Consider the following 27,140-nt stretch of genomic DNA (forward strand, 5'->3'; position numbering starts at 1 on the left):
TATACTGTATATATACACTACAGAGGACAGTATACTGTGTATATACCACAGAGGACAGTATACTGTATATACACTACAGAGGACAGTATACTGTATATACACACACACTACAGAGGACAGTATACTGTGTATATACTACAGAGGACACTATACTGTATATATACTACAGAGGACAGTATACTGTGTATATATACTACAGAGGACAGTATACTGTATATATACTACAGAGGTCAGTATACTGTATATATACTACAGAGGACAGTATACTGTATATACACACTACAGAGGACAGTATACTGTATATATACTACAGAGGACACTATACTGTGTATATACACTACAGAGGACAGTATACTGTGTATATACTACAGAGGACAGTATACTGTATTTATACTACAGAGGACACTATACTGTGTATATATTCTACAGAGGACAGTATACTGTATATATATACTACAGAGGACAGTATACTGTATATATTCTACAGAGGACAGTATACTGTATATATACTACAGAGGACAGTATACTGTATATATACTACAGAGGACAGTATACTGTATATACACTACAGAGGACAGTATACTGTATATATACTACAGAGGACAATATACTGTATATATACACTACAGAGAACAGTATACTGTATATATACTACAGAGGACAGTATACTGTATATACACTACAGAGGACAGTATACTGTATATATACTACAGAGGACAGTATACTGTATATACACTACAGAGGACAGTATACTGTATATATACTACAGAGGACAGTATACTGTATATATATTACAGAGGACAGTATACTGTATATATACTACAGAGGACAGTATACTGTATATATACTACAGAGGACAGTATACTGTATATATACTACAGAGGACAGTATACTGTATATACACTACAGAGGACAGTATACTGTATATATACTACAGAGGACAGTATACTGTATATACACTACAGAGGACAGTATACTGTATATATACTACAGAGGACAGTACACTGTATATATACTACAGAGGACAGTATACTGTATATATACTACAGAGGACACTATACTGTGTATATACACACTACAGAGTACAGTATACTGGGATCGGTCATGTCAGACTAATTTAATCAGTTTCTATGAGGAGGTAAGTTCTAGACTTGACAGCGGCGAATCAATGGATGTCGTATATCTGGACTCCTCCAAAGCATCTGACGCTGTACCACATAAAAGGTTAGTATATAAAATGAGAATGCTCGGACTGGGAGAAAACATCTGTATGTGGGTAAGTAACCGGCTGAGGGATAGAAAACAGAGGGTGGGTATTAACGGTACACACTCAGATTGGGTCACTGTCACTAGTGGAGTACCTCAGGGGTCAGTACTGGAGAGGTCACTGTCACTGGTGGAGTACCACAGGGGTCAGTACTGGGCCCTATTCTCTTCAATATATTTATAAATGATCTTGTAGAAGGCTTGCATAGTAAAGTATCAATTTTCGCAGATGACACTAAACTGTGTAAAGTAATTTACACTACAGAGGACAGTATACTACTACAGAGGGATCTGGATAGATTGGAGGCTTGGGCAGATAAGTGGCAGATGAGGTTCAACACTGATAAATGTAAAGTTATGCACATGGGAAGGAATAATGCAAGTCACCCGTACATACTAAATGGTAAAACACTCGGTAACACTGACATGGAAAAGGATCTAGGAATTTTAATAAACAGCAAACTAAGCTGCAAAAACCAGTGTCAGGCAGCTGCTGCCAAGGCCAACAAGATAATGGGTTGTATCAGAAGGGGCATAGATGCCCGTGATAAGAACATAGTCCTACCACTTTACAAATCGCTAGTCAGACCACACATGGAGGACTGTGTACAGTTCTGGGCTCCTGTAAACAAGGCAGACATAGCAGAGCTGGAGAGGGTTCAGAGGAGGGCAACTAAAGTAATAACTGGAATGGGGCAACTACAGGACCCTGAAAGATTATCAAAATTAGGGTTATTCACTTTCGAAAAAAGACGACTGAGGGGAGATCTAATTAATATGTATAAATATATCAGGGGTCAGTACAGAGATCACTCCCATCATCTATTTATCCCCATGACTGTGACTGTGACGAGGGGACATCCTCTGCGTCTGGAGGAAAGAAGGTTTGTACACAAACATAGAAAAGGATTCTTTACTGTAAGAGCAGTGAGACTATGGAGCTCTTTACTGTAAGAGCAGTGAGACTATGGACTCTTTACTGTAAGAGCAGTGAGACTATGGACTCTTTACTGTAAGAACAGTGAGACTATGGACTCTTTACTGTAAGAGCGGTGAGACTATGGACTCTTTACTGTAAGAGCAGTGAGACTATGGACTCTATACTGTAAGAGCAGTGAGACTATGGACTCTATACTGTAAGAGCAGTGAGACTATGGACTCTATACTGTAAGAGCAGTGAGACTATGGACTCTTTACTGTAAGAGCAGTGAGACTATGGACTCTTTACTGTAAGAGCAGTGAGACTATGGACTCTTTACTGTAAGAGCAGTGAGACTATGGACTCTATACTGTAAGAGCAGTGAGACTATGGACTCTTTACTGTAAGAGCAGTGAGACTATGGACTCTTTACTGTAAGAGCAGTGAGACTATGGACTCTTTACTGTAAGAGCAGTGAGACTATGGACTCTATACTGTAAGAGCAGTGAGACTATGGACTCTATACTGTAAGAGCAGTGAGACTATAGACTCTTTACTGTAAGAGCAGTGAGACTATGGACTCTTTACTGTAAGAGCAGTGAGACTATGGACTCTTTACGGTAAGAGCAGTGAGACTATGAACTCTTTACTGTAAGAGCAGTGAGACTATGGACTCTATACTGTAAGAGCAGTGAGACTATGGACTCTTTACTGTAAGAGCAGTGAGACTATGGACTCTTTACTGTAAGAGCAGTGAGACTATGGACTCTTTACGGTAAGAGCAGTGAGACCATGGACTCTTTACTGTAAGAGCAGTGAGACTATGGGCTCTTTACTGTAAGAGCAGTGAGACTATGGACTCTATACTGTAAGAGCAGTGAGACTATGGACTCTTTACTGTAAGAGCAGTGAGACTATGGACTCTTTACTGTAAGAGCAGTGAGACTATGGACTCTTTACTGTAAGAGCAGTGAGACTATGGACTCTGTACTGTAAGAGCAGTGAGACTATGGACTCTATACTGTAAGAGCAGTGAGACTATGGACTCTTTACTGTAAGAGCAGTGAGACTATGGACTCTATACTGTGAGAGCAGTGAGACTATGGACTCTTTACTGTAAGAGCAGTGAGACTATGGACTCTTTACGGTAAGAGCAGTGAGACTATGAACTCTTTACTGTAAGAGCAGTGAGACTATGGACTCTATACTGTAAGAGCAGTGAGACTATGGACTCTTTACTGTAAGAGCAGTGAGACTATGGACTCTTTACTGTAAGAGCAGTGAGACTATGGACTCTTTACTGTAAGAGCAGTGAGACTATGGACTCTTTACTGTAAGAGCAGTGAGACTATGGACTCTACTGTAAGAGCAGTGAGACTATGGACTCTATACTGTAAGAGCAGTGAGACTATGGACTCTATACTGTAAGAGCAGTGAGACTATGGACTCTATACTGTAAGAGCAGTGAGACTATGGACTCTTTACTGTAAGAGCAGTGAGACTATGGATTCTATACTGTAAGAGCAGTGAGACTATGGACTCTTTACTGTAAGAGCGGTGAGACTATGGACTCTATACTGTAAGAGCAGTGAGACTATGGACTTTTTACTGTAAGAGCAGTGAGACTATGGACTCTTTACTGTAAGAGCAGTGAGACTATGGACTCTTTACTGTAAGAGCAGTGAGACTATGGACTCTTTACTGTAAGAGCAGTGAGACTATGGACTCTCTGCCTGAGGAGGTGGTGATGGTGAGTTCACTAAAATAGTTCAGGATAATAATATTACAGGCTATAGCTACTAGAGAGGCGTCGTTGATCCAGGGAGTTATTCTGATGCCTGAATAGAGTCGGGAAGGAATTTTTTTCCCCTTAAGTGGGGAAAATTGGCTTCTACCTCACAGGATTATTTTTTTGCCTTCCTCTGGATCAACTTGCAGGATAACTGGATGTTACGATGACTATCAGATTGAGATCTAGGAATTTGTAGTCATCACCTGGATCTCTTTGTCATGTTCCTCACTCCTGCAGAGTTTCTAGAGTGTGGCCAGGTATAAGGGGGCCCGCAGTCATGAAGAGGGGTACCTGCCTGTACAGTCCTTAGGTACGTAATACATTTCACATTTGCATAATGCCAATACCCAAGGTTGCCAGCAGAACATTGTCTTCTTCCTATAGTGCACCTGGTGCCATCTCTCCCCCAGGTGATTGACACACCCGGCCGTCCACATGATGTAATGCGATTCCTCAGACCAGGTGCCTTCTTCCTATAGTGCACCTGGTGCCATCTCTCCCCCAGGTAAGTGACACACATACACCTGATGTAAAGCGATTCCTCAGACCAGGTGTCTTCTTCCTATAGTGCACCTGGTGCCATGTCTTCCCCAAGTAAGTGACACATATACACCTGGCCATCCACATTATGTAATGTAATTCCTTAGACCAGGTGCCTTCTTCCTATAGTGCACCCGGTGCCATCTCTCCCCCAGGTGATTGACACACCCAGCCGTCCACATGATGTAATGCGATTCCTCAGACCAGGTGTCTTCTTCCTATAGTGCACCTGGTGCCATCTCTCCCCCAGGTAAGTGACACACATACACCTGATGTAAAGCGATTCCTCAGACCAGGTGCCTTCTTCCTATAGTGCACCCGATGCCATCTCTCCCCCAGGTGATTGACACACCCAGCCGTCCACATGATGTAATGCGATTCCTCAGACCAGGTGTCTTCTTCCTATAGTGCACCTGGTGCCATCTCTTCTCCAGGTAAGTGACACACATACACCTGATGTAAAGCGATTCCTCAGACCAGGTGCCTTCTTCCTATAGTGCACCCGGTGCCATCTCTCCCCCAGGTGATTGACACACCCAGCCGTTCACATTATGTAATGCGATTCCTCAGACCAGGTGTCTTCTTCCCATAGTGCAACTGGTGCCATCTCTTCTCCAGGTAAGTGACACACATACACCTGATGTAAAGCGATTCCTCAGACCAGGTGTCTTCTTCCCATAGTGCAACTGGTGCCATCTGTTCCCCAGGTGACGCACATACACCTGGCCATCCACATGATGTAATGCGATTCATCACACCAGGACGTCTTTTTCCCATAATGCACCCAGTGCCATCTCTTCCCCAGGTAAGTGACGCACACAAATCCGACCATCCACATGAAGTAATGTCATTCATCAGACCAGGTGTTTTCTTCCCATAGTGCACCTGGTCCCATCTCTTCCCCAGGAAAGTGATGCACACACACCGAGCTGTCCACATTATGTAATGCGATTCCTCAGACCAGGCACCTGGTGCAATTTCTTCCCTAGGTAAGTGACACACACCCAAACATCCACATGATGTAACATGATTCCTCAGACCAGGCCTCCTTCTTCCCATAGTGCACCTGGTGCCATCCCTTCCCCCAGGTAAGTGACTCACATCCTCCCGACCATCCACATGATGTAAAGTGATTCCTCAGACCATGCGTCGTTTTCCTGTAGTGCACCAGGTGCAGTCTCTCCCCCAGGTAAGTGACACACCTGGCCGTCCACAAGATGCAATGTGATTCCTCAGCCCAGGCGTCGTCTTCCTGTAGAGCACCCGGTGCCATCTCTCCCCCAGGTAAGTGACACACCTGGCCGTCCACATGATGCAATGCGATTCCTCAGCCCAGGCGTCGTCTTCCTGTAGAGCACCCGGTGCCGTCTCTTCTCCAGGTAAGTGACACAAACACTGGTGGGGTCAGACCAGGCCGCCTTCACCCCATACATGACCCTGTCCTTGGTTCCCCAGTTCTCCTCCCTTGGAGCACTTTTGGTACATATGACCACTGCATACCAGAATAAACCCACAAGACCGGCCGCTCTGGAGATGGTCTGACCCCGTCATCTACACATTACAATATGGCGGGGGGGGGGGGGTCACAGTCCCTCTCATCCTTACACTCCCCCATTTTTCCTGCTTCTGACTCATGAAGAACTGGCTGTTCAGTTGCTGTCTGAGGGATCCCTCATCGCGACACCACTGTCACCGGTCAGTAGTTCTAATATTATGGTCATTCAGTGTATAAATGGAGGGAAGCTGGAGACTATGGTAATAAAATACATACACTCACCTAAAGAATTATTAGGAACACCTGTTCTATTTCTCATTAATGCGATTCTCTAGCCAACCAATCACATGGCAGTAGCTTCGATGCATTTAGGGGGGGGCTCCTGGTCAAGACAATCTCCTGAACTCCAAACTGAATGTCAGAATGGGAAAGAAAGGGGATTTAAGCCATTCTGAGCGTGGCATGGTTGTTGGTGCCAGACGGGCCGGTCTGAGTATTTCACAATCTGCTCAGTTACTGGGATTTTCACGCACAACCATTTCTAGGGTTTACAAAAAATGGTGTGAAAAGGGAAAAACATCCAGTATGCGGCCGTCCTGTGGGCGAACATGCCTTGTGGATGCTAGAGGTCAGAGGAGAACGGGCCGACTGATTCAAGCTGATAGAAGAGCAACGTTGGCTGAAATAACCACTCGTTACAACCGAGGTCTGCAGCAAAGCATTTGTGAAGCCACAACACGCAGAACCTTGAGGCGGATGGGCTACAACAGCAGAAGACCCCACCGGGTACCACTCATCTCCACTACAAATAGGAAAAAGAGGCTACAATCTGCACGAGCTCACCAAAATTGGACTGTTGAAGACTGGAAAAATGTTGCCTGGTCTGATGAGTCTCGATTTCTGTTGAGACATTCCAATGGTAGAGTCCGAATTTGGGGTAAACAGAATGAGAACATGTACCCATTATGCCTTGTTACCACTGTGCAGGCTGGTGGTGGTGGTGTAATGGTGTGGGGGATGTTTTCTGGGCACACTTTAGGCCCCTTAATGCCAATTAGGCATCGTTTAAATGCCACGGGCTACCTGAGCATTGTTTCTGACCATGTCCATCCCTTCATGACCACCATGTACACATCCTCTGATGGCTACTTCCAGCAGGATAATGCACCAGGTCACAAAGCTCCAATCATCTCACATTGGTTTCTTGAACATGACAATGAGTTCACTGTACTAAAATGGCCCCACAGTCACCAGATCTCAACCCAATAGAGCATCTTTGGGATGTGGTGGAACGGGAGCTTCGTGCCCTGGATGTGCATCCCTCAAATCTCCATCAACTGCAAGATGCTGTCCTATCAATATGGGCCAACATTTCTAAAGAATGCTATCAGCACCTTGTGGAATCAATGCCACGTAGAATTAAGGCAAAAGGGGGTCCAACACCGTATTAGTATGGGGGCACTAATAATTCTTTAGGTGAGTGTACCGTGTTATCTTCTATTTACTAAGAAAATATAAAAATTTAGCTTCCTCAGTGGTTGGAGCTTACAATGGCTAACCCTAACCATGTACTAATAAGTGGCACGTCTCTCCTGGCATCGGGGGGGGGGGGGGGGGGGGGGGGGGGTTCAGGCTCTACCCACCCAGGATAAGGTTTCAGCATAGTTGTTCCTGCCGAGCCCATGAGAGAGGCCTAAGGCTAGGTCTACATGACGACATTTGTCGGGCAACATTCTGTTGCGACAATTTTTATAATGATAGTCTATGCTGCGACAGTCGCAAAAAATAAATTTGAGATGTATTTTTCTGTGACTGTCGCGTCGCAGTCGCAGCATGTTGCAGTGCGACACCATAGACTACCATTATAAAAATTGTTGCGCAACATTGGTGCAGTGTAGTTGCGACTTATTGTCGCGCGACAAATATCGTCGTGTAGACCTAGCCTATAAGTGGCACCCATGTTTTACTGTCGCATAGCCCCCTTACACTAGGACATACCTTTCTTCAATGGTATTCGGAGCTATACCGGCCAGATGGAAGCAGACCAGTCCACCCCCTGACTATGGGGACATCATGCAGTGAAGTACACGGCAGAAGCCTGTATGAATAATACACTCACACTGATGACATACTGCTCTACCCCTGTGATGTCATCAGTGCAGGTCTGACAGAATAGGAGGAGCGCTCACCATCTATTAGCAACACGCCGCTGTCAGTGGAGACCAGGAGGGACGGACCCCAGGAATCTCCTCCAACAGCTTCAGGAGAGAAGTTATTACAGAAGCACTGAGCCTCCCAGGGCTGTGGAGAGAAGCAGAGGAGACATCTAGTCCATGTCCGCAGAGATCATCACTGCAACCGCCACTGGTGCATCCTCGTGGCTCCTACCTCTCTTCTGCACAGTCCCGTGGTTGCCAGGCTGGTCGGAGCGTCTCCCCGTACGATCATTTTCAGCTTCAGAGCCTGGAAAGTAGCAGATTTACAGGAAATGACATGATCATGGGCGACTCAGCCTCACCTTACATGGCGGAGGGGTCTCCAGCCACCACAAACACCATATGACACGGACCTGCCCGATGCGGACAAACTCTGCCTGCCGTGCTTCCTCTTTTTTTCGGGCAGATTTTGGGGATTCTGGCAGAACGTCACTGAGCGATCTTCTGTTTAACATGTTCTGAAAACACAGCAGACAAAAGCAGATTACTCGTGCCCCCCGAGAGTGGTGATGCCTGCTGCCCAGCCATGGTGGATGCCTTGATGTAATGTTACTCTCCAGCCTTCTGACCATCCTACAGCGGTGCAGCTCAGATCCACAGTCTCCCATAACACGCCATAAGGACAGACGGAAGGGGCATCCGCAGCACTGGCAGCAGATGGATGGAGCGCTGATCTGACAGATGGCGCAGCTACGAGGAAACTGTCAACAGTCAGGATTACCTTATGTAAGTCGGGCATCAGATCCTGGTACAGGGAGCGTATCAGCATATCCAGGGTGCGCTGCCTCTTCTGAGCAAAAGTTGGGGTCTCCAGAGTCGCCTTCTCACCATTAATTACTGAAACACAATGGCGACAGTCAGACTGGAGGCTGCGAGGGTCATATAATATATACAGCAGCTGGAAAACTCACGTTTTACTAGAAGAAAATCCCTGAATTCCTGGTGGTCGGTGAAGACTGGTGGGGACGGCAGAGGAGGCCCGAATAATGGGACGCTTTCCTCCGAAAAGATTTTTAACCTGTTAGGTTGAAGGCAAATGTAATGCTGAATGTCAGGGCGTTGCTATGGCAGGAGCCCCCTGCAATCTCACTTACCTGTACCCGTCATTCTGCTTGTTATATCGCACTAAGGCAAAAATATCTGTCCGTTATATTAAGGAAACACAGACAATAAGTTGACTGTAACCCCCATCATCCGCCCCTTACAGAGGAATCCTGGCACTAAGGGCCCTCAGTGTCTTCCTGAAATCTGTTTGCACGTCGGTAGAGAGGAGAGCTGCATGTACATTGTTGTGCTTTTTCATAGGTGTACAACATTTATATATAAATAGCATAATTATAGGGGTTGATTATATATAATAGGCCACATTGTGTTATATTCACCATTGTGTATGTATTTTAAAGTAGGCCGAAAGAGGTTCATGGAGAGAACACAGTTCATATAATGTCTTCTCTGTAGATGTACCAGTCTGAGAAGAGTCATTCTTGTCTCCTTATAGATTTATGACTGAGATAAGGATATTTTCTAGACGCATCTGGTACTAATTATCCCTACAGTTTAATGTCTATTGATGAAGCAGAAAATCTGCAATGTATATTTATATGTATAATGAACATTAAGTTTTAGAATAAGATAAACAATAGGACATATGTATTGTACTATGTTGTTGAATATTATGAAGGACGTCAATGCATCCATTATCTTATATATTTCTCACTAGGAACCTATACACTACTAAAGCATGGTGAGAAGAATGTAGACTTTGTTAGTACGATGGTGTCATTTTAAGGGTACTTTCACACTTGCGTTGCTGGATTCCGGCAGGCAGTTCCATCGCCGGCAATATGTATGCAAATGGAAACCATTTGTAGACGGATCCGGATCAGTCTCACAAATGCATTGCAATACCGGATCCGTCTCTCTGGTGCCATCCGTAAAAACGGATCCGGTATTTATTTTTTACATTTTTAAAGGTCTGAGCATGCGGCACTAATACATTCCTATGCAAAAAATTCCAGATCCAGCAAATGTTCAGGATTTTTGGCCGGAGAGAAAAATGCAGCATGCTGCGGTTTTTTTCTCTGGCCAAATACCGTAAAAGGACTGAACTGAAGACATCTTGAACGGATTGCTCCCATTCAGAATGCATTAGGATAATGTTTTTTCCCCTAGGACGGAACTCAATACCGTAAAACTTTGACGCAAGTGTGAAAGTATCCTAACTAACAATCAACCGTTTGAGTAACAGAGGAGACACACGTCTGTGAGAGTACAAGGTGTATTGTATTCTTATCGGTACCATAAATTTGGTAGCTTGAGAAACGTCTCAAATGGTACCCAAATGTCTGTGTTTTCATTGGTATATGTGTCAAAAATAATCCCTTAGCTCTGATTTAGGATTCCTTATGTTATGTGTATAGAATGTAAGACTAAATCAGACCTGGACATTTAACCCTTATTTGTAATGATGCTAATAGCTTATGCAATAGTGCCACCTAGGTATGAATAGGTAACATTGCGCCAACAGTTGAAAAGCATTTTGGGTGATATAGTGACATCACAGTCATTATCATATATACACGCCTAACCGACAATGATTGGAAAACTCCAAGTTAGGAAGGTGTGTCTAACTGATAAGTTTGTGATCATAAACCACACAAACATGAAGGAAAAAAAACACAGAAAACAAGAAAGGAAAGGAGTAACCCCACTAGAAAAATCCTAATGATCAGAACGTACTCCAGAGCCGACTTCCCTTAGACTCTGCATATCAACTGCACTCTCGGGTAATGTATAACGTTATCTTGTGTAGTATTGATTGAATTAATTGGCTTGATATTTAGCAACTCCCTGCTTTATTGCGGATGTGCAGTGTTAAAAAGTACTACATCAATATTATCACAGTAAGGATGCATATTACTGAATAAAAGATATATTGATATCAAATAAACTCTCTGATTGGAAAATGTTTATTTTCCCCCTAGTCTATATCAGGCCTAATAATTTATAAGTTGTATAGCAATACTACCCGATATCCGAGATTGGTCATAGTTTGAGCAGAGCAAGGCTTTGTATCTATCATTATCACTATTGAATTTCTGGGTGTAATATCTAATGATTGTAAGATGATTGTATACGTGTATTACTGTACTACCACCATCGCTCCTCCTCATACTACATGTATTACTGTAGTACCACCATCGCTCCTCCTCATACATGGTCATTCTTTCTGGACAGTAGGTACCTGATAACACAGCACAATCTGCTGCCAAGAAATTATGATTTTGATGTCTGTATGGTACGTTATATGGGCAGATTTTAAAGGCGGCTTGTTCATAGAGTGTTGTGCTTTTCCATAAGTGTAAACAGTTATATCTACTTATTCTAATAATAATGGATATGCACTACCTTTAAGAGCAATGTTGATTTAGATTCACTATTTTGTATGGATTTTCATGTAGGCAGAAGTAAGTCGATGGGAAGATTACTGCGCCGTTTTAAGAGCTAATGTAATTGTAACAATCTATTATACATTTAGACAGTTAGAAGATACAGAACACCTGCAGAAGTAGAGGCTCCATTATATTTCTTATCTGAACATGAATTTCACAGTGCGAGAATTGTCTAGATGTTCCTCAAAGTATATATTCATGTATCAAAGTTTGTCCCTCAGCTATGAGACGAGGCCTCCAGATGTGTGTAGTATTGAGTATGTCAGGCATGTATGAGTTAACCCTTAATCGTATGATGCTTATACAACAGTGCCGCCTAGGTATGAGTAGGTAACACTACACCAGTAGCAAAAGTCATTCTGGGTGGTGTTATGATGTCACATTCCTTATCAATGTACATGCCTATCCAACAATGATTGGAAAGTTCCAAACTAGTAAGGTGTGCTCATCTGATAATTTTTGGTTAAGAAACCACATACCAAAAAGGAGGGGGACACAAATAAAAGAAGGAGAAACAAAGAAAGGAAGGGGGATCTCTGGAGAAAGATTTGTATTATCAGAAAAACTCTTGAAAGTGGACTGCCTCGTGACTCTGCACATCACTTGACCCTTGGGTAACATATATTTTTGTTTTATGTAGTATTGATCTAAATTATATGGCTTGATATTTAGCCAAACCCCGCTTATTGTGGACTTATTACATCAGTATCAACGGCATTCAGTGAAAATGCATATTACTGAATACAAGATCTGATATTGATAACAAGAGAGCTTCTCTGTTGGGAATCTTTATATTCCATAGTTTGATATCCAATAGCCAATAATTTATAAGTTTTGTTGCAATACTACCATTATCTGAGATTGGTCATCATTTTGGGCAGAGCAAGGGCTCGCATCTGTCATTTTCTTGATGGAGTTTCTGCGCATAATTCTATTGATTTTATATCTCTCACAATTTTAAAGACGTATTGCATAATATTCTTGTGTTGGTCGAGTAGTATTTTGTTGGCACCATATAGTGGCAAATTCTGGGTACTGCATATCATTGTAGATTATTGAAATTTACGTTAATTAATTTTTGATTGTATTCTAAATTAATTGTATAATAAATCATGCATATTTTGCATAAACTATTGTACCCGTTTTTTGTTTTTTTTACTGATTGCACAAAATAATTAGGTTCTCGATCGAACTCTTGGAGACGTTTACGTCCATCTCACGGATCAATATCATTTGAATAATTTTTCTTTTGATCTATTAGTTTTTTTTTTTGTAACATAAGGCATTTGATCTTTATATAACTCGACAAGAGGCAGTGTGGTGGCGCTCCAGCCCTGGTCTACCCTCCCCCACACCTACCACAGGAGCATCAGAGGGGTGGAGTGTCCAGCTATGGGGGAAGAGCGTCCGGCTACGGGGGAGGGGTCAGTGTTTCTCCCCAGAGGTTCTACAGAAGCTGGATACGTGTGAAGTGGGAGCGGATCATGGACGGTTTAAAGGACGGAGAAGATTCCTCGCCTTCCTGAAAGACGATGGTAACAATATCATTCCCAATGTGCCGTTTTCTTTCTACCTGGAAAGACAGAGGTGTCGTTAGCGGACTCTCTGTGTCGGAGCGCAGGAGCGTTGCCCAGGAGGAATCCTATGTGCTCCATAGACCTCTGGGCCACCAGGATGGAGGATGAGGCAGATGGATGTACCCCGACAGACCAAGCTCATCCATTCCAATTCTCATTTTGTAAAAATGTTTCCTTACCATCGTTTTGTGACTACATACGTGTCATCCCTACACCGCTCTCAGATACTGATGTGACAGCTCCGTGTAACTCTGCCCTCCCACAAAGCACAGAATTGTGACTGCAGCTTTGGCTGTGGATGCAGTATAAATCTTGTGACAGCAGCTTTGGCTGTGACTTGGGTACACATACCTGCTGTTTGTTTTCTTTTGAGTAGGGCAGCATGGTGGAGACGTGGAACATTATCTCGTGGCCCTGGTACACTGTGTACACTGAATGTATTCCCGTTGTGTCATCTGCAAACAAGTCAGAGAAAGTTCCATGTGTTTCTGCGGCTAAACTGCTTAAAGGTGTTCTCCGAGAATTAAGAAAATGAAAATCCTTAAATATTACTTTATTATAAATATATTCCCAAATACCTTTAATTTTCATAATGACTCACATTGTCTGGAGAGCAAACATTAGGAGAAATAAAATGGCTGCTGTCCTATTAATACTCACAAAACCTGTCCTACTTAGAGATGAGTGAAGCAACTTCGGATGCTATATACAAAGCCGCTTTGCTAAAACATTTGTTATAATACTGTACGGAGATTCGTCTCTGCACAGTATTAGAATGGATGGGCTCCGATGAGCCGAAGTAAGCTATTCACGAAGTCCCTTAGTTGAATAACTTTGGTAATTGATTATTACAGTGAAAAGACACTTTAAAACTTGGAACAGAGTGGTACCTTGGAACCGAAGCTCTGTTCTACCTGTCAGGGTTCCTGAATACAGCTGATAAGATCTTCAGCCTCCTCTCTGCTAATCAAGTTTCTTGAACACAGCTGATAAGATCATCAGCTGAATCTCTGTAGGAATGAAGCTCATGAGGAGGTGGGAATAATGAGCAGCAGCTCTTGTGTACAGCCCCACATTACCATAGTCTGTCCTGTTCGTCCTCTCTGTACTTCAGGTCTCCTTATGAACTTTATTCCCAAAGAGAAATTCAGCTGAGACTCATATAATACTTTCCTTATCATCCTTCAGGCAGCACACACAAAGGGTTAATGTCTTGCTCCTCCCGTCAGAACACAATGGCGTCCCTTCATTTACCTTTGCTAGCTCACCTTGAGATGGTTGCGCCTAGAGAAGATAAGTCCAAAAGGGATGGTAAGAAACAAACTCTAGGGCAGTGATGGTGAACCTTTTAGAGACCGAGTGCCCAAATTGCAACCAAATACCCACCTTTTTATCACAAAGTGCCAACACGGCAATTTAACCTGAATACCAATATAGTATATCTTCCATGTACACTGCCTGTGCTGTTCATAGTGCACCCTGTGCTGATGAATGGCAGGAAAAGTCTAAAGCATATTGGTACGCCATAGACTTTTTCCAAGGCGCGGGTGCCCACAGAGAGGGCTCTGGTTTGCCATCACTGCACTAGGGTATTGCCTGATGATTCTATATAAAGGGATGTACAATATGGCAGAAGTGTGGTCCCAGCCAGTGTGTTACCGATCCTGCCGTCCCAGCGCAGTGGGGTCCCCCACCTAAGGTAATGTCCCAGTGGCCAATCTGGGTGGGAAGACTTTTTTTCTGGCAGTCTGTTTTTCACGGTCAGGGACCTTATGGTCGGGAAGATTGTTTCCTGCTGAAACCTAGTAATTCCTTGTCTATGGCAGAGGGTAAAGCGTCCTTGGCTTCAGTTTTCTAGGGACATAGGGATAGCTTCCCCATGAAGTTTCGCTTAGTCACTTAGAATGGGGTTCCATTCACAGAACCATATCAGATTATACGGACCACAATTTGTAGATCCATAGGACACGGATGCCGCCGTGTGTATTCTGCATTTGGAGATCAGAACATCCTGCCCTATGATGGTAATGCCCATTCTTGTCCGCAATACAGACAAGGGTGGGACATTTTCTCTTTTTTCGGGGCCGTGGAATGGAAGTACGGATGCAGACGACTCACTGTGCTGTCCATACAGTGGATATAAAAAGTCTACACACCCCTGTTAAAATGTCAGGTTTGTGTGATGTAAAGAAGGAGGCAAAGATAAATCATTTCAGAACTTTTTCCACCTTTAACCCCTATGGCTTAAACACCCTGAAAGACCAGGCCACTTTTTTTGCCAGGGCAGTATAAATACCCCACATGCGACCCCATTTTGGAAAGAAGACACCCCAAGGTATTCAATGAGGGGCATGGCGAGTTCATCGAAATTTTTTTTTTTTGGCACAAGTTAGCGGAAATTGATATTTTTTTTTTTCCTCACAAAGTCTCCCTTTCCGCTAACTTGGGACAAAAATTTCAATCTTTCATGGACTCAGTATGCCCCTCACGGAATACCTTGGGGTGTCTTCTTTCCGAAATAGGGTCACATGTGGGGTATTTATACTGCCCTGGCATTCTAGGGGCCCTAAAGCGTGAGAAGAAGTCTGGGATATAAATGTCTAAATGACAGGGGGTGATCAGGGAGTCTATATGGGGTGATCACCCCCCTGTCATTGATCAGCCCCCTATAAGGCTCCATTCAGACGTCCGTATGCGTTTTGCGGATCCGATCCATGTATCAGTGGATCCGTAAAAATCATACGGACATCTGAATGCAGCCTTACAGGGGGGTGATCAATGACAGGGGGGTGATCAGGGAGTCTATATGGGGTGATCACCACAGTCATTGATCACGCCCCTGTAAGGCTCCATTCAGACGTCCGTATGTGTTTTGCGGATCCGATCCATCTATCAGTGGATCCGTAAAATTCATACGGACCTCTGAATGGAGCCATACAGGGGGGTGATCAATGACAGGGGGGTGATCAGGGAGTCTATATAGGGTGATCAGGGGTGATCAAGGGTGAATAAGGGGTTAATAAGTGACAGGGAGGGGGGGGGTGTAGTGTAGTGGTGCTTGGTGCAACATATTACTGAGCTGCCTGTGTCCTCTGGTGGTCGATCCAAACAAAGGGACCACCAGAGGACCAGGTAGCAGGTATATTAGACGCTGTTATCAAAACAGCGTCTAATATACCTGTTAGGGGTTAAAAAAATCACATCTCGAGCCTGCCAGCGAACGATCGCCGCTGGCAGGCTGGAGATCCACTCGCTTACCTTCCGATCCTGTGCGCGCGTTCACAGTAAATCTCGCGTCTCGCGAGAGGACGCGCCGGCGCGTCCACTCGGAATCAACCACCTCCAGGACGCGTCTGTGCGTACAGCGGTCCGGAGGTGGTTAATGTGATCTATAAACTGTACAACTCCATTGAAAAACAAACTGAAATCTTTTAGGTGGAGGGAAGAAAAAATATAAAAATGAAATAATCTGGTTGCATAAGTGTGCACACCCTTAAACTAATACTTTGTTGAAGCACCTTTTGATTTTATTCCAGCACTCAGGCTTTTTGGGTATGAGTCTATCAGCATGGCGCATTTTGACTTGGCAAGATTTGCCCACTCTTTGCAAAAACCCTCCAAATCTGTCAGATGGCGAGGGCATCTCCTGGGCACAGCCCTCTTCAGATCACCCTACAGACTGCGAGGGCATCTCCTGGGCACAGCCCTCTTCAGATCACCCCACAGACTGCGAGGGCATCTCCTGGGCACAGCCCTCTTCAGATCACCCCACAGATTGTGAGGGCATCTCCTGGGCACAGCCCTCTTCAGATCACCCCACAGATTGTGAGGGCATCTCCTGGGCACAGCCCTCTTCAGATCACCCCACAGACTGTGAGGGCATCTCCTGGGCACAGCCCTCTTCAGATCACCCCACAGATTGTGAGGGCATCTCCTGGGCACAGCCCTCTTCAGATCACCCCACAGATTGCGAGGGCATCTCCTGGACACAGCCCTCTTCAGATCACCCCACAGATTGTGAGGGCATCTCCTGGGCACAGCCCTCTTCAGATCACCCCACAGATTGCGAGGGCATCTCCTGGGCACAGCCCTCTTCAGATCACCCCACAGATTGTGAGGGCATCTCCTGGGCACAGCCCTCTTCAGATCACCCCACAGATTGTGAGGGCATCTCCTGGGCACAGCCCTCTTCAGATCACCCCACAGACTGCGAGGGCATCTCCTGGGCACAGCCCTCTTCAGATCACCCTACAGACTGCGAGGGCATCTCCTGGGCACAGCCCTCTTCAGATCACCCTACAGACTGCGAGGGCATCTCCTGGGCACAGCCCTCTTCAGATCACCCCACAGACTGCGAGGGCATCTCCTGGGCACGGCCCTCTTCAGATCACCCCACAGACTGCGAGGGCATCTCCTGGGCACAGCCCTCTTCAGATCACCCCACAGATTTTCAAATCAGATTCAGGTCTGGGCTCTGGCTGGGCCATTCCAAAACGTTAATCCTCTTCTGGTGAAGCCATTCCTTGGTGATTTGGATGGATGCTTTGGGTCGTTGTCATGCTGATAGATGAAGTCCCTCCTCTTCATGTCCAGCTTTCTAGCAGAAGCCTGAAGGTTTTGTGCCAATATTGACCGGTATTTGGAACTGTTCAGAATTCCCTCAGGCTTAACTAAGGCCCCAGTTCCAGCTGAAGAAGAGCAGCCCCTTGGCATGATGCTGCCCCCACCAGGCTTCACTGTGGGGATGTGCAGTGTTGTTTTTGCCCCAAACATATTTTTGGGAATTATGGCCAAAAAGTTCCACCTTGGTTTCATCCGACCATAACACCTTTTTCAACATGCTCTTGGGAGACTTCAGATGTGTTTTTGCAGAATGTGGCCTGGCTTGGATGTTTTTCTTGGTAAGAAAAGTCTTCCGTCTTGCCCCTCTACCCCATAGCCCAGACATATGAAGAATATGGGAGATGGTTGTCCATGGACCACACGGCCATGACTTGCCAGAGATTCCTGCAGCTCCTGTAATGTTGCTGTCGGCCTCTTGGTCGCCTCCCAGACCGGTTTTCTTCTCGTCTTTTCATCAGTTTTGGAGGGACGTCCAGTTCCTGGTGATGTCACTGTTGGGCCATATGTCTTCACTGTGTTCCATGGTAGATCTAATGCCTTGGACATTCTTTTGTCCCCTTCTCCTGACTGATACCTTCTAACAATGAGATCCCTCTGATGGAAGTTCTCTGTGGACCGTGGCTTCTGCTGTGGGATGTGACTAAGAACATTTCAGGGAAGACCAACTAGAGCGGCTGAGCTTTATCTGGGGTCAGTCAGAGGCCCTTTACATGATGGCCGGTGTATGCTGACTCCGATCTAACAGGATTCTGAATGTGATTGCTTCATTCTGGACACAGCGACAGCCCCAGTTATAAGAGGGTGTGCACACTTCTGCAACCACATTGTTTTAGGTTTTTTTTTGTTTTCTTCCCTCCACCTACAAGATTTCAGTTTGTTTTTCAATTGAGTTGTACAGTTTATAGGTCACATTAAAAGGGGGAAAAAGTCCTGAAATGATTTATTAAATGATTATTTATTAAAAAATAAAATTCCCTATACATGATTGATATCACCGCGTCCGTAACGACCTGATCTATAAAAAGGTCATGTTACTTTACCCGAATGGTGAACGCCATAAAAAAAAAAAAAAAAAAAAAAACTATGATGAAATTGAAATTTTGCCCACCTTACTTCCCAAAAAAGGTAATAAAAGTGATCAAAAAAGTCGCATGTACGCCAAAATATTACCAATCAAACAGTCATCTCATCCCGCAAAAATCATACCCTAGCCAAGATAATCGCCCAAAAACTGAAAAAACTATGGCTCTTAGACTATGGAGAAACAAAAACATTTTTTTTGTTTCAAAAATTAAATCATTGTGTAAAACTTACATAAATAAAAAAAAAAGTATACATATTAGGTATTGCCGCGTCCATATCGACCGGCTCTATAAAAATATCACACGACCTAACCCCTCAGGTAACCACCGTAAAAAAATATAAATAAACACGGTGTAAAAATGCAATTTTTTGTCATCTTAGGTCACAAAAAGTGTAATAGCAAGCGATCAAAAAGTCATATGCACCCCAAAATAGTGCCAATCAAACCGTCATCTCATCCCACAAAAAATGAGACCCTACTTAAGATAAATCGCCCAAAAACTGAAAAAAACTATGGCTCTTAGACTATGGAGACACAAAAACATTTTTTTTGTTTCAAAAATGAAATCATTGTGTAAAACTTACATAAATAAAAAAAAAATTGATACATATTACGGTAGGTATCGCCGCGTCCGTGACAACCTGCTCTATAAAATTACCACATGATCTAACATGTCAGATGAATGTTGTAAATAACAAAAAAAAAAAAAACTGGGCCAAAAAATCTATTTCTTGTTACCTTGCCGCACAAAAAGTGTAATATAGAGCAACCAAAAATCATATGTACCCTAAACTAGTACCAACAAAACTGCCACCCTATCCCGTAGTTTCTAAAATGGGGTCACTTTTTTGGGGTGCATCAGGGGGGCTTCAAATGGGACATGGTGTCAAATAAACCAGTCCAGCAAAATCTGCCTTCCAAAAACCACATGGCTTTCCTTTCCTTCTGCGCCCTGCCGTGTGCCCGTACAGCAGTTTACGACCACATATGGGGTGTTTCTGTAAACTACAGAATCAGGGCCATAAATATTGAGTTTGGTTTGGCTGTTAACCCTTGCTTTGTAACTGGAAAAAAAATATTAAATAGGAAAATCTGCCAAAAAAGTGAAATTTTGAAATTGTATCTCTATTTTCCATTAAATCTTGTGCAACACCTAAAGGGTTAACAAAGTTTGTAAAATCAGTTTTGAATACATTGAGGGGTGTAGTTTCTTAGATGGGGTCATTTTTATGGAGTTTCTACTCTAGGGTTGCATCAGGGGGGCTTCAAATGGGACATGGTGTCGAAAAACCAGTCCAGCAAAATCTGGCTTTCAAAAACCATACGGCGCACCTTTCACTCTACGCCCTACTGTGTGCCCGTACAGTAGTTTACGGCCACATATGGGGTGTTTCTGCAAACTACAGAATCGGGGCAATAAATTTAGCATTTTGTTTGGCTGTTAACCCTTGCTTTGTTACTGGAAAAAATGGATTAAAATGGAAAATTTGCCCAAAAATCTAAATTCTGAAATTTTATCACCATTTGCCAATAACTCTTGTGGAACACCTAAAGGGTTAACGACGTTTGTAAAACCAGTTTTGAATACCTTGAGGGGTGAAGTTTCTAGAATGGGGTAGTTTCTATTATGTGAGCCTCACAAAGTGACTTCAAACCTGAACTGGTCCCTAAAAAGTGGGTTTTTGAAAATTTCAAGATTTGCTTCTAAACTTCTAAGCCTTGTAACATCCCCCAAAAATAAAATATCATTCCCAAATTGATCCAAACATGAAGTAGACATATGGGGAATGTAAAGTAATAACTATTTTTGTAGGTATTACTATGCATTATAGAAGTAGAGAAATTGAAACTTGGAAAAAAATGGCCTGGTCCTTAAGGTGAAATAAGGCTGTGTCCCTAAGGGGTTAAGGTTGATGCCCTATATCCTACCAAAGGTCTCCTCTGACATGAATGAAAGTTAATGGGAACCTGTCAACAACTTTATGTGGCCCATACTAACGGCACCATAAAGAGACAAGCGAGTTGATTTCAGCGGTCTGTCATTTAAAAGTTAAAAGTAAGTGGTTGCCGAGAACCAAAATCACAATCATTGCAGACTGGGCCTGGAGAAGAGTCCTGGTTACTCATGATCTCCCGCCCACCTGCTGATGACTGACCGGCTTCTACCTAGTTGTCTCCCTCTCTCTCTAGGACAGAACTGCCAATCATCAGCAGATGGGCGGGAGAGCAGGAGATTATAATAACCAGGACTCTTCTCAAGGCAGATGGGACTCTTGGGACTGCAATGACTAAGATGCTGGTTTTCGGCCACCACTTCCTTTTAGCCGATTATTTTTTTAGTGTTTCCATATTCTGAAAGCCATAGTTGTGATATTTTTATACAGCAGGTGGTTACGGACACGGCAATACCTAAATATGTATACTTTGTTTATTTATTTAAGTTTTACACAATAACAGCATTTTTGAAACAAAAAATAAATAAATCATGTTTTAGTGTTTCCATATTCTGAGAGCCCTGTTTTTTTTAAATAATTTTTGGGCGATTGTCTTCGGCTACTTTCACACCTGCGTTAGTTGCGGATCCGTCTGGTATCTGCACAGACGGATCTGCACCAATAATGCAAACAATTGTATCCGTTCAGAACGGATCCGTTTGCATTACCATTTTGTTCATAATAATGCAAACGGATCCGTTTTGACTTAGGCCGAACGCACACACCCGTGTTCCACGGCCGAGAGCGGTCCGTGGTATGCCGGGGTGGATTCCTGTTCAGAGCAGGAGCGCACAGAGTCATTGGTTGCTATGACGCCGTGCGCTTCATGTCGCTGCTGCACTACAGTAATACACTATACGAGTGTATTACTGTAGTGCAGCGGCGGCATGAAGCGCACAACGTCATAGCAACCAATGACGCCGTGCGCTCCTGCTCTGAACAGGAATCCAGCCCGGCATACCACGGACCGCTCTCGGCCGCGTGCATTCGCCTTACACTGAAAGTCAATGGGAGGTGGATCCGTTTTCAATTGCACCATATTGTGTCAGTGAAAACGGATTCGTCCCCATTGACTTACATTGTAAGTCAGGACGGATCCGTTTGGCTCCACATCGTCAGGCAGACCTCAAAACGCTGCAAGCGGCCTCCACAGCGGAATGGAGGCTGAATGGAGCCAAACTGATGCATTTTGAACGGATCCTTATCCATTCAGAATGCGCTGGGGCTAAGGCTACTTTCACACTAGCGTTCGGAGCGGATCCGTTTGATGTTTCATCAGACGGATCCGCTCCTATAATGCAAACGCTTGCATCCGTTCAGAACGGATCCGTTTGCATAACAGTTTATTTCAGATCTGATTTTTCACTTCGGAAAACTCAGATCCGACAGTATATTCTAAACACAGAAGCGTTCCCATGGTGATGGGGACGCTTCAAGTTAGAATATACTGAGAACTGTGCACATGACTGCCCCCTGCTGCCTGGCAGGTGCTGCCAGGCAGCAGGGGGCAGACCCCCCCCCCCCCCTCCTGTATTTAACTTATTGGTGGCCAGTGCGGCCCCCCCTCCCTCCCCAGTATTAATTGTAAGCAGTGCGGCCCCCCTCCCTCTATATTCATCGGTGGCCAGTGCGGATATTAAATATGAGCAGTGCGGTCTCCCCCTCCCTCCCTCCCTCCCTCCCCAGTATTAAATATGAGCAGTGCGGCCTCCCCCTCCCTCCCTCCCCAGTATTAAATATGAGCAGTGCGGTCTCCCCCTCCCTCCCCAGTATTAAATATGAGCAGTGCGGCCTCCCCCTCCCTCTATTCATTGGTGGCCAGTGCGGATTCAAAGTATTGTGATCAGTGCGGCCTCTCCTCTCCCCCCCCCCCCCTCCATCATTGGTGGCAGCGGAGAGTACCGATCGGAGTCCCAGTTTAAATCGCTGGGGCTCCGATCGGTTACCATGGCAGCCAAGACGCTATTGCAGTCTTGGCTGCCATGGTTATTTAGCAACAAATAGCAGCATTATACTTACCTGAAGAGCTGCGATCTATGTGACCGGCCGGGAGCTCCTCCTACTGGTAAAGTGACAGGTCTGTGCGGCGCATTGCCTATAGACCTGTCACTTACCAGTAGGAGGAGCTCCCGGCCGGTCACATAGATCGCAGCTCTTCAGGTAAGTATAATGCTGCTATTTGTTGCTAAGTAACCATGGCAGCCAAGACTGCAATAGCGTCTTGGCTGCCATGGTAACCGATCGGAGCCCCAGCGATTTAAACTGGGACTCCGATCGGTACTCTCCGCTGCCACCAATGATGGAGGGGGGGTCGAGAGGAGAGGCCGCACTGATCACAATACTTTGAATCTGCACTGGCCACCAATGAATAGAGGGAGGGGGAGACCGCACTGCTCATATTTAATACTGGGGAGGGAGGGAGGGGGAGACCGCACTGCTCATATTTAATATCCGCACTGGCCACCGATGAATATAGAGGGAGGGGGGCCGCACTGCTTACAATTAATACTGGGGAGGGAGGGGGGGCCCCACTGGCCACCAATAAGTTAAATACAGGAGGGGGGGGGGGGTCTGCCCCCTGCTGCCTGGCAGCACCTGGCAGCACCTGCCAGGCAGCAGGGGGCAGTCATGTACACAGTTCTCAGTATATTCTAACTTGAAGCGTCCCCATCACCATGGGAACACCTCTGTGTTAGAATATACTGTCGGATTTGAGTTACATCGTGAAACTCAAATCCGACAGTATATTCTAACACAGAGGCGTTCCCATGGTGATGGGGACGCTTCAAGTTAAAATATACCATCGGATTGGAGAAAACTCCGATCTGATGGTATAATCCTGACTTTACATTGAAAGTCAATGGGGGACGGATCCGTTTGAAATTGCACCATATTGTGTCAATGTCAAACGGATCCGTCCCCATTGACTTGCATTGTAAGTCTGGACGGATCCGTTTGGATCCGCACGGCCAGGCGGACACGAAAACGCTGCAAGCTGCGTTCGGGTGTCCGCCTGCTGAGCGGAGCGGAGGCCAAACGGTGCCAAACTGATGCATTCTGAGCGGATCCGCATCCACTCAGAATGCATTGGGGCCGTACGGATCCGTTCGGGGCCGCTTGTGAGAGCCTTCAAACGGAACTCACAAGCAGAGCCCCGAACGCTAGTGTGAAAGTAGCCTAAACTGATCCGTTTTGGGCCGCTTGTGAGATCCCTGAAACGGATCTCACAGGCGGACCCAGAAACGCCAGTGTGAAAGTAGCCTTAGGTAGGATCTCATTTTTTGCAGGATAAGATGACGTTTTGATTGGTACTATTTTGGGGTGCGTATGATTAGGTGACAAAAAAAATGGCTTTTTTGACACCGTTTTTATTTCATTTTTTTATGGTGTTCACCTGACAGGTTAGATCATGTGATATTTTAATAGAAATGTTACGGACACGGCGACCTAATAGGTCTGCTTTTTTATTTTTTTTTACTTTTAACACAATAAAAGCATTTTTGAAAAAAAAAAAAATAAAACATGTTTTATTGTCTCCCTATTCTGAGAGCCATAGTTTTTTTTTTGTTTTTTTTATTTCCCAATTGTTTCATGTAGGAGGTCATTTTTTGCGGGATGAGATGACGGTTTGATTGGTACTATTTGGGGGGCATATGCCTTTTTGATTGCTTGGTGTTGCATGTTTTGTGATGTAAGGCGACAAAAAAAAAAAAAAAAGATTGTTTTAGCACAGTTTTTTATACGTCACTCAGGTGAGGGGGTGGATCCTGTGATATTTTTATAGAGCCGGTCGTTACGGATGCAGCAATGCCCAATATGTCTGGTTTTATTTATTTATTTTTACATGTTTTATTTTGGGAAATGTATTTTATTTTATCTTTTTTACTTGACGCTTTTTTTTTTATTATGAAAAAAACTTTTTTTACTTTTTATTTTTGTCCCACTATGGGACTTCAACTTCTGGGGTCTTATCCCCTCTGCAATGTATTACAATACACCCTGTATTGTAATACATTGCATGTCAGTTTGTATGCAAGGGCTGGATCTCTCAGGCTTCTGGAGAAGGCAAGCCCCGATGCCTATGGGAGGCACCAGGCTTGCCTTCTCTGCCATCCGGTACCCGCCACTGTAGTGCAGCCGTGTGCACCCCGCATCACGGATGCGGACCTATTCACTTGAATGGGTCCGCAATTCCGGAGATGCGGAACGGAGCCATGGAACGGAACACCGGAAGCACTACGGAGTGCTTCTGTGGTGTTTCTTTCCGTGGTTCCGCACCGCAAAAAAATATGACATGTCATATTTTCTCACGGTGCGGACATACCACAGACCCGTTTAAGTTGAATGGGTCCGGCCCGCTGCACGGATGTTGGCCGTGCATTGGGGACCGCAATTGCGGTCCCCAATGCACGGAACGGCCGCAAAACGGCCGTGTGCATGAGGCCTAAGTCTGCTTCTAGATCTCAAGTACTCCAGTTACAGCACACTCAACTCCGTCCACTTAGTGGCTTGGGCAAGAAAAAAGGCATGGGATGAAATCTGCAGGGCTGCTACATGGTCTTCTCCATGCACCTTTACAAAACCATATAAGCTGGACGTATCTGCTGCTTGCAATTCAGCCTTTGACAGACTCATTAAGGCTGCGATTCTCCCCCCCCCCCCCCCCCATTTAACACGGCTTTTCCGATCCCTCTGTGTGCGCTGCCTGAAGGACAATATGGAAAGGCTATACCTGCTTACCAAAATTTATGTACAGACATTCTTATATATCACTGACATATTCCACAGCGCTGTACAGACATTCTCATCACTTATATATCACTGACATATTCCACAGCGCTGTACAGACATTCTCATCCCTTATATATCGCTGACATATTCCACAGCGCTGTACAGACATTCTCATCACTTATATATCACTGACATATTCCACAGCGCTGTACAGACATTCTCATCCCTTATATATCACTGACATATTCCACAGCGCTGTACAGACATTCTCATCACTTATATATCGCTGACATATTCCACAGCGCTGTACAGACATTCTCATCACTTATATATCACTGACATATTCCACAGCGCTGTACAGACATTCTCATCACTTATATATCACTGACATATTCCACAGCACTGTACAGACATTCTCATCACTTATATATCACTGACATATTCCACAGCGCTGTACAGACATTCTCATCACTTATATATCACTGACATATTCCACAGCACTGTACAGACATTCTCATCACTTATATATCACTGACATATTCCACAGCACTGTACAGACATTCTCATCACTTATATACCGCTGACATATTCCACAGCGCTGTACAGACATTCTCATCACTTCTATATCACTGACATATTCCACAGCGCCGTACAGACATTCTCATCACTTATATACCGCTGACATATTCCACAGCGCTGTACAGACATTCTCATCACTTCTATATCACTGACATATTCCACAGCACTGTACAGACATTCTTATCCCTTATATATCACTGACATATTCCACAGCACTGTACAGACATTCTCATCACTTATATATCACTGACATATTCCACAGCGCTGTACAGACATTCTCATCACTTATATATCACTGACATATTCCACAGCACTGTACAGACATTCTCATCACTTATATATCACTGACATATTCCACAGCGCTGTACAGACATTTACATCACTTATATATCACTGACATATTCCACAGCGCTGTACAGACATTCTCATCACTTATATATCACTGACATATTCCACAGCGCTGTACAGACATTCTCATCACATATATATCACTGACATATTCCACAGCACTGTACAGACATTCTCATCCCTTATATATCACTGACATATTCCACAGCACTGTACAGACATTCTCATCACTTATATATCACTGACATATTCCACAGCACTGTACAGACATTCTCATCACTTATATACCGCTGACATATTCCACAGCGCCGTACAGACATTCTCATCACTTCTATATCACTGACATATTCCACAGCGCCGTACAGACATTCTCATCACTTATATATCACTGACATATTCCACAGCGCCGTACAGACATTCTCATCACTTATATATCACTGACATATTTCACAGCGCCGTACAGACATTCTCATCACTTATATATCACTGACATATTCCACAGCGCCGTACAGACATTCTCATCA

The 27,140-nt window shown here is 44.4% G+C and overlaps 1 protein-coding gene and 1 long non-coding RNA gene across 4 annotated transcripts in view; one reads left to right on the top strand and one right to left on the bottom strand.

Moving 5' to 3' along the window:
- GARNL3 (GTPase activating Rap/RanGAP domain like 3) overlaps positions 1-27,140 on the bottom strand; it is a 124,147-nt gene that overhangs the window by 47,592 nt on the left and 49,415 nt on the right. For all 3 annotated transcript variants that reach the window (XM_040442817.1, XM_040442818.1, XM_040442819.1), the window contains exons 11-18: positions 13,609-13,712; positions 13,145-13,253; positions 9,323-9,368; positions 9,140-9,246; positions 8,950-9,065; positions 8,582-8,686; positions 8,401-8,475; positions 8,202-8,313 (exon numbers count right to left, since the gene is read on the bottom strand). In XM_040442817.1, coding sequence (XP_040298751.1) covers positions 8,202-8,313; positions 8,401-8,475; positions 8,582-8,686; positions 8,950-9,065; positions 9,140-9,246; positions 9,323-9,368; positions 13,145-13,253; positions 13,609-13,712 — 774 coding nt within the window. The remainder of the gene's footprint in view (positions 1-8,201; positions 8,314-8,400; positions 8,476-8,581; positions 8,687-8,949; positions 9,066-9,139; positions 9,247-9,322; positions 9,369-13,144; positions 13,254-13,608; positions 13,713-27,140) is intronic.
- LOC121009595 lies at positions 4,386-5,344 on the top strand. Its single transcript, XR_005780782.1, has 3 exons — positions 4,386-4,439; positions 4,998-5,040; positions 5,323-5,344. It is a non-coding gene; the product is annotated as an uncharacterized LOC121009595 (long non-coding RNA).

This window comes from Bufo bufo, chromosome 8 (assembly GCF_905171765.1).
Source record: "Bufo bufo chromosome 8, aBufBuf1.1, whole genome shotgun sequence".
Lineage (NCBI taxonomy): Eukaryota > Metazoa > Chordata > Amphibia > Anura > Bufonidae > Bufo > Bufo bufo.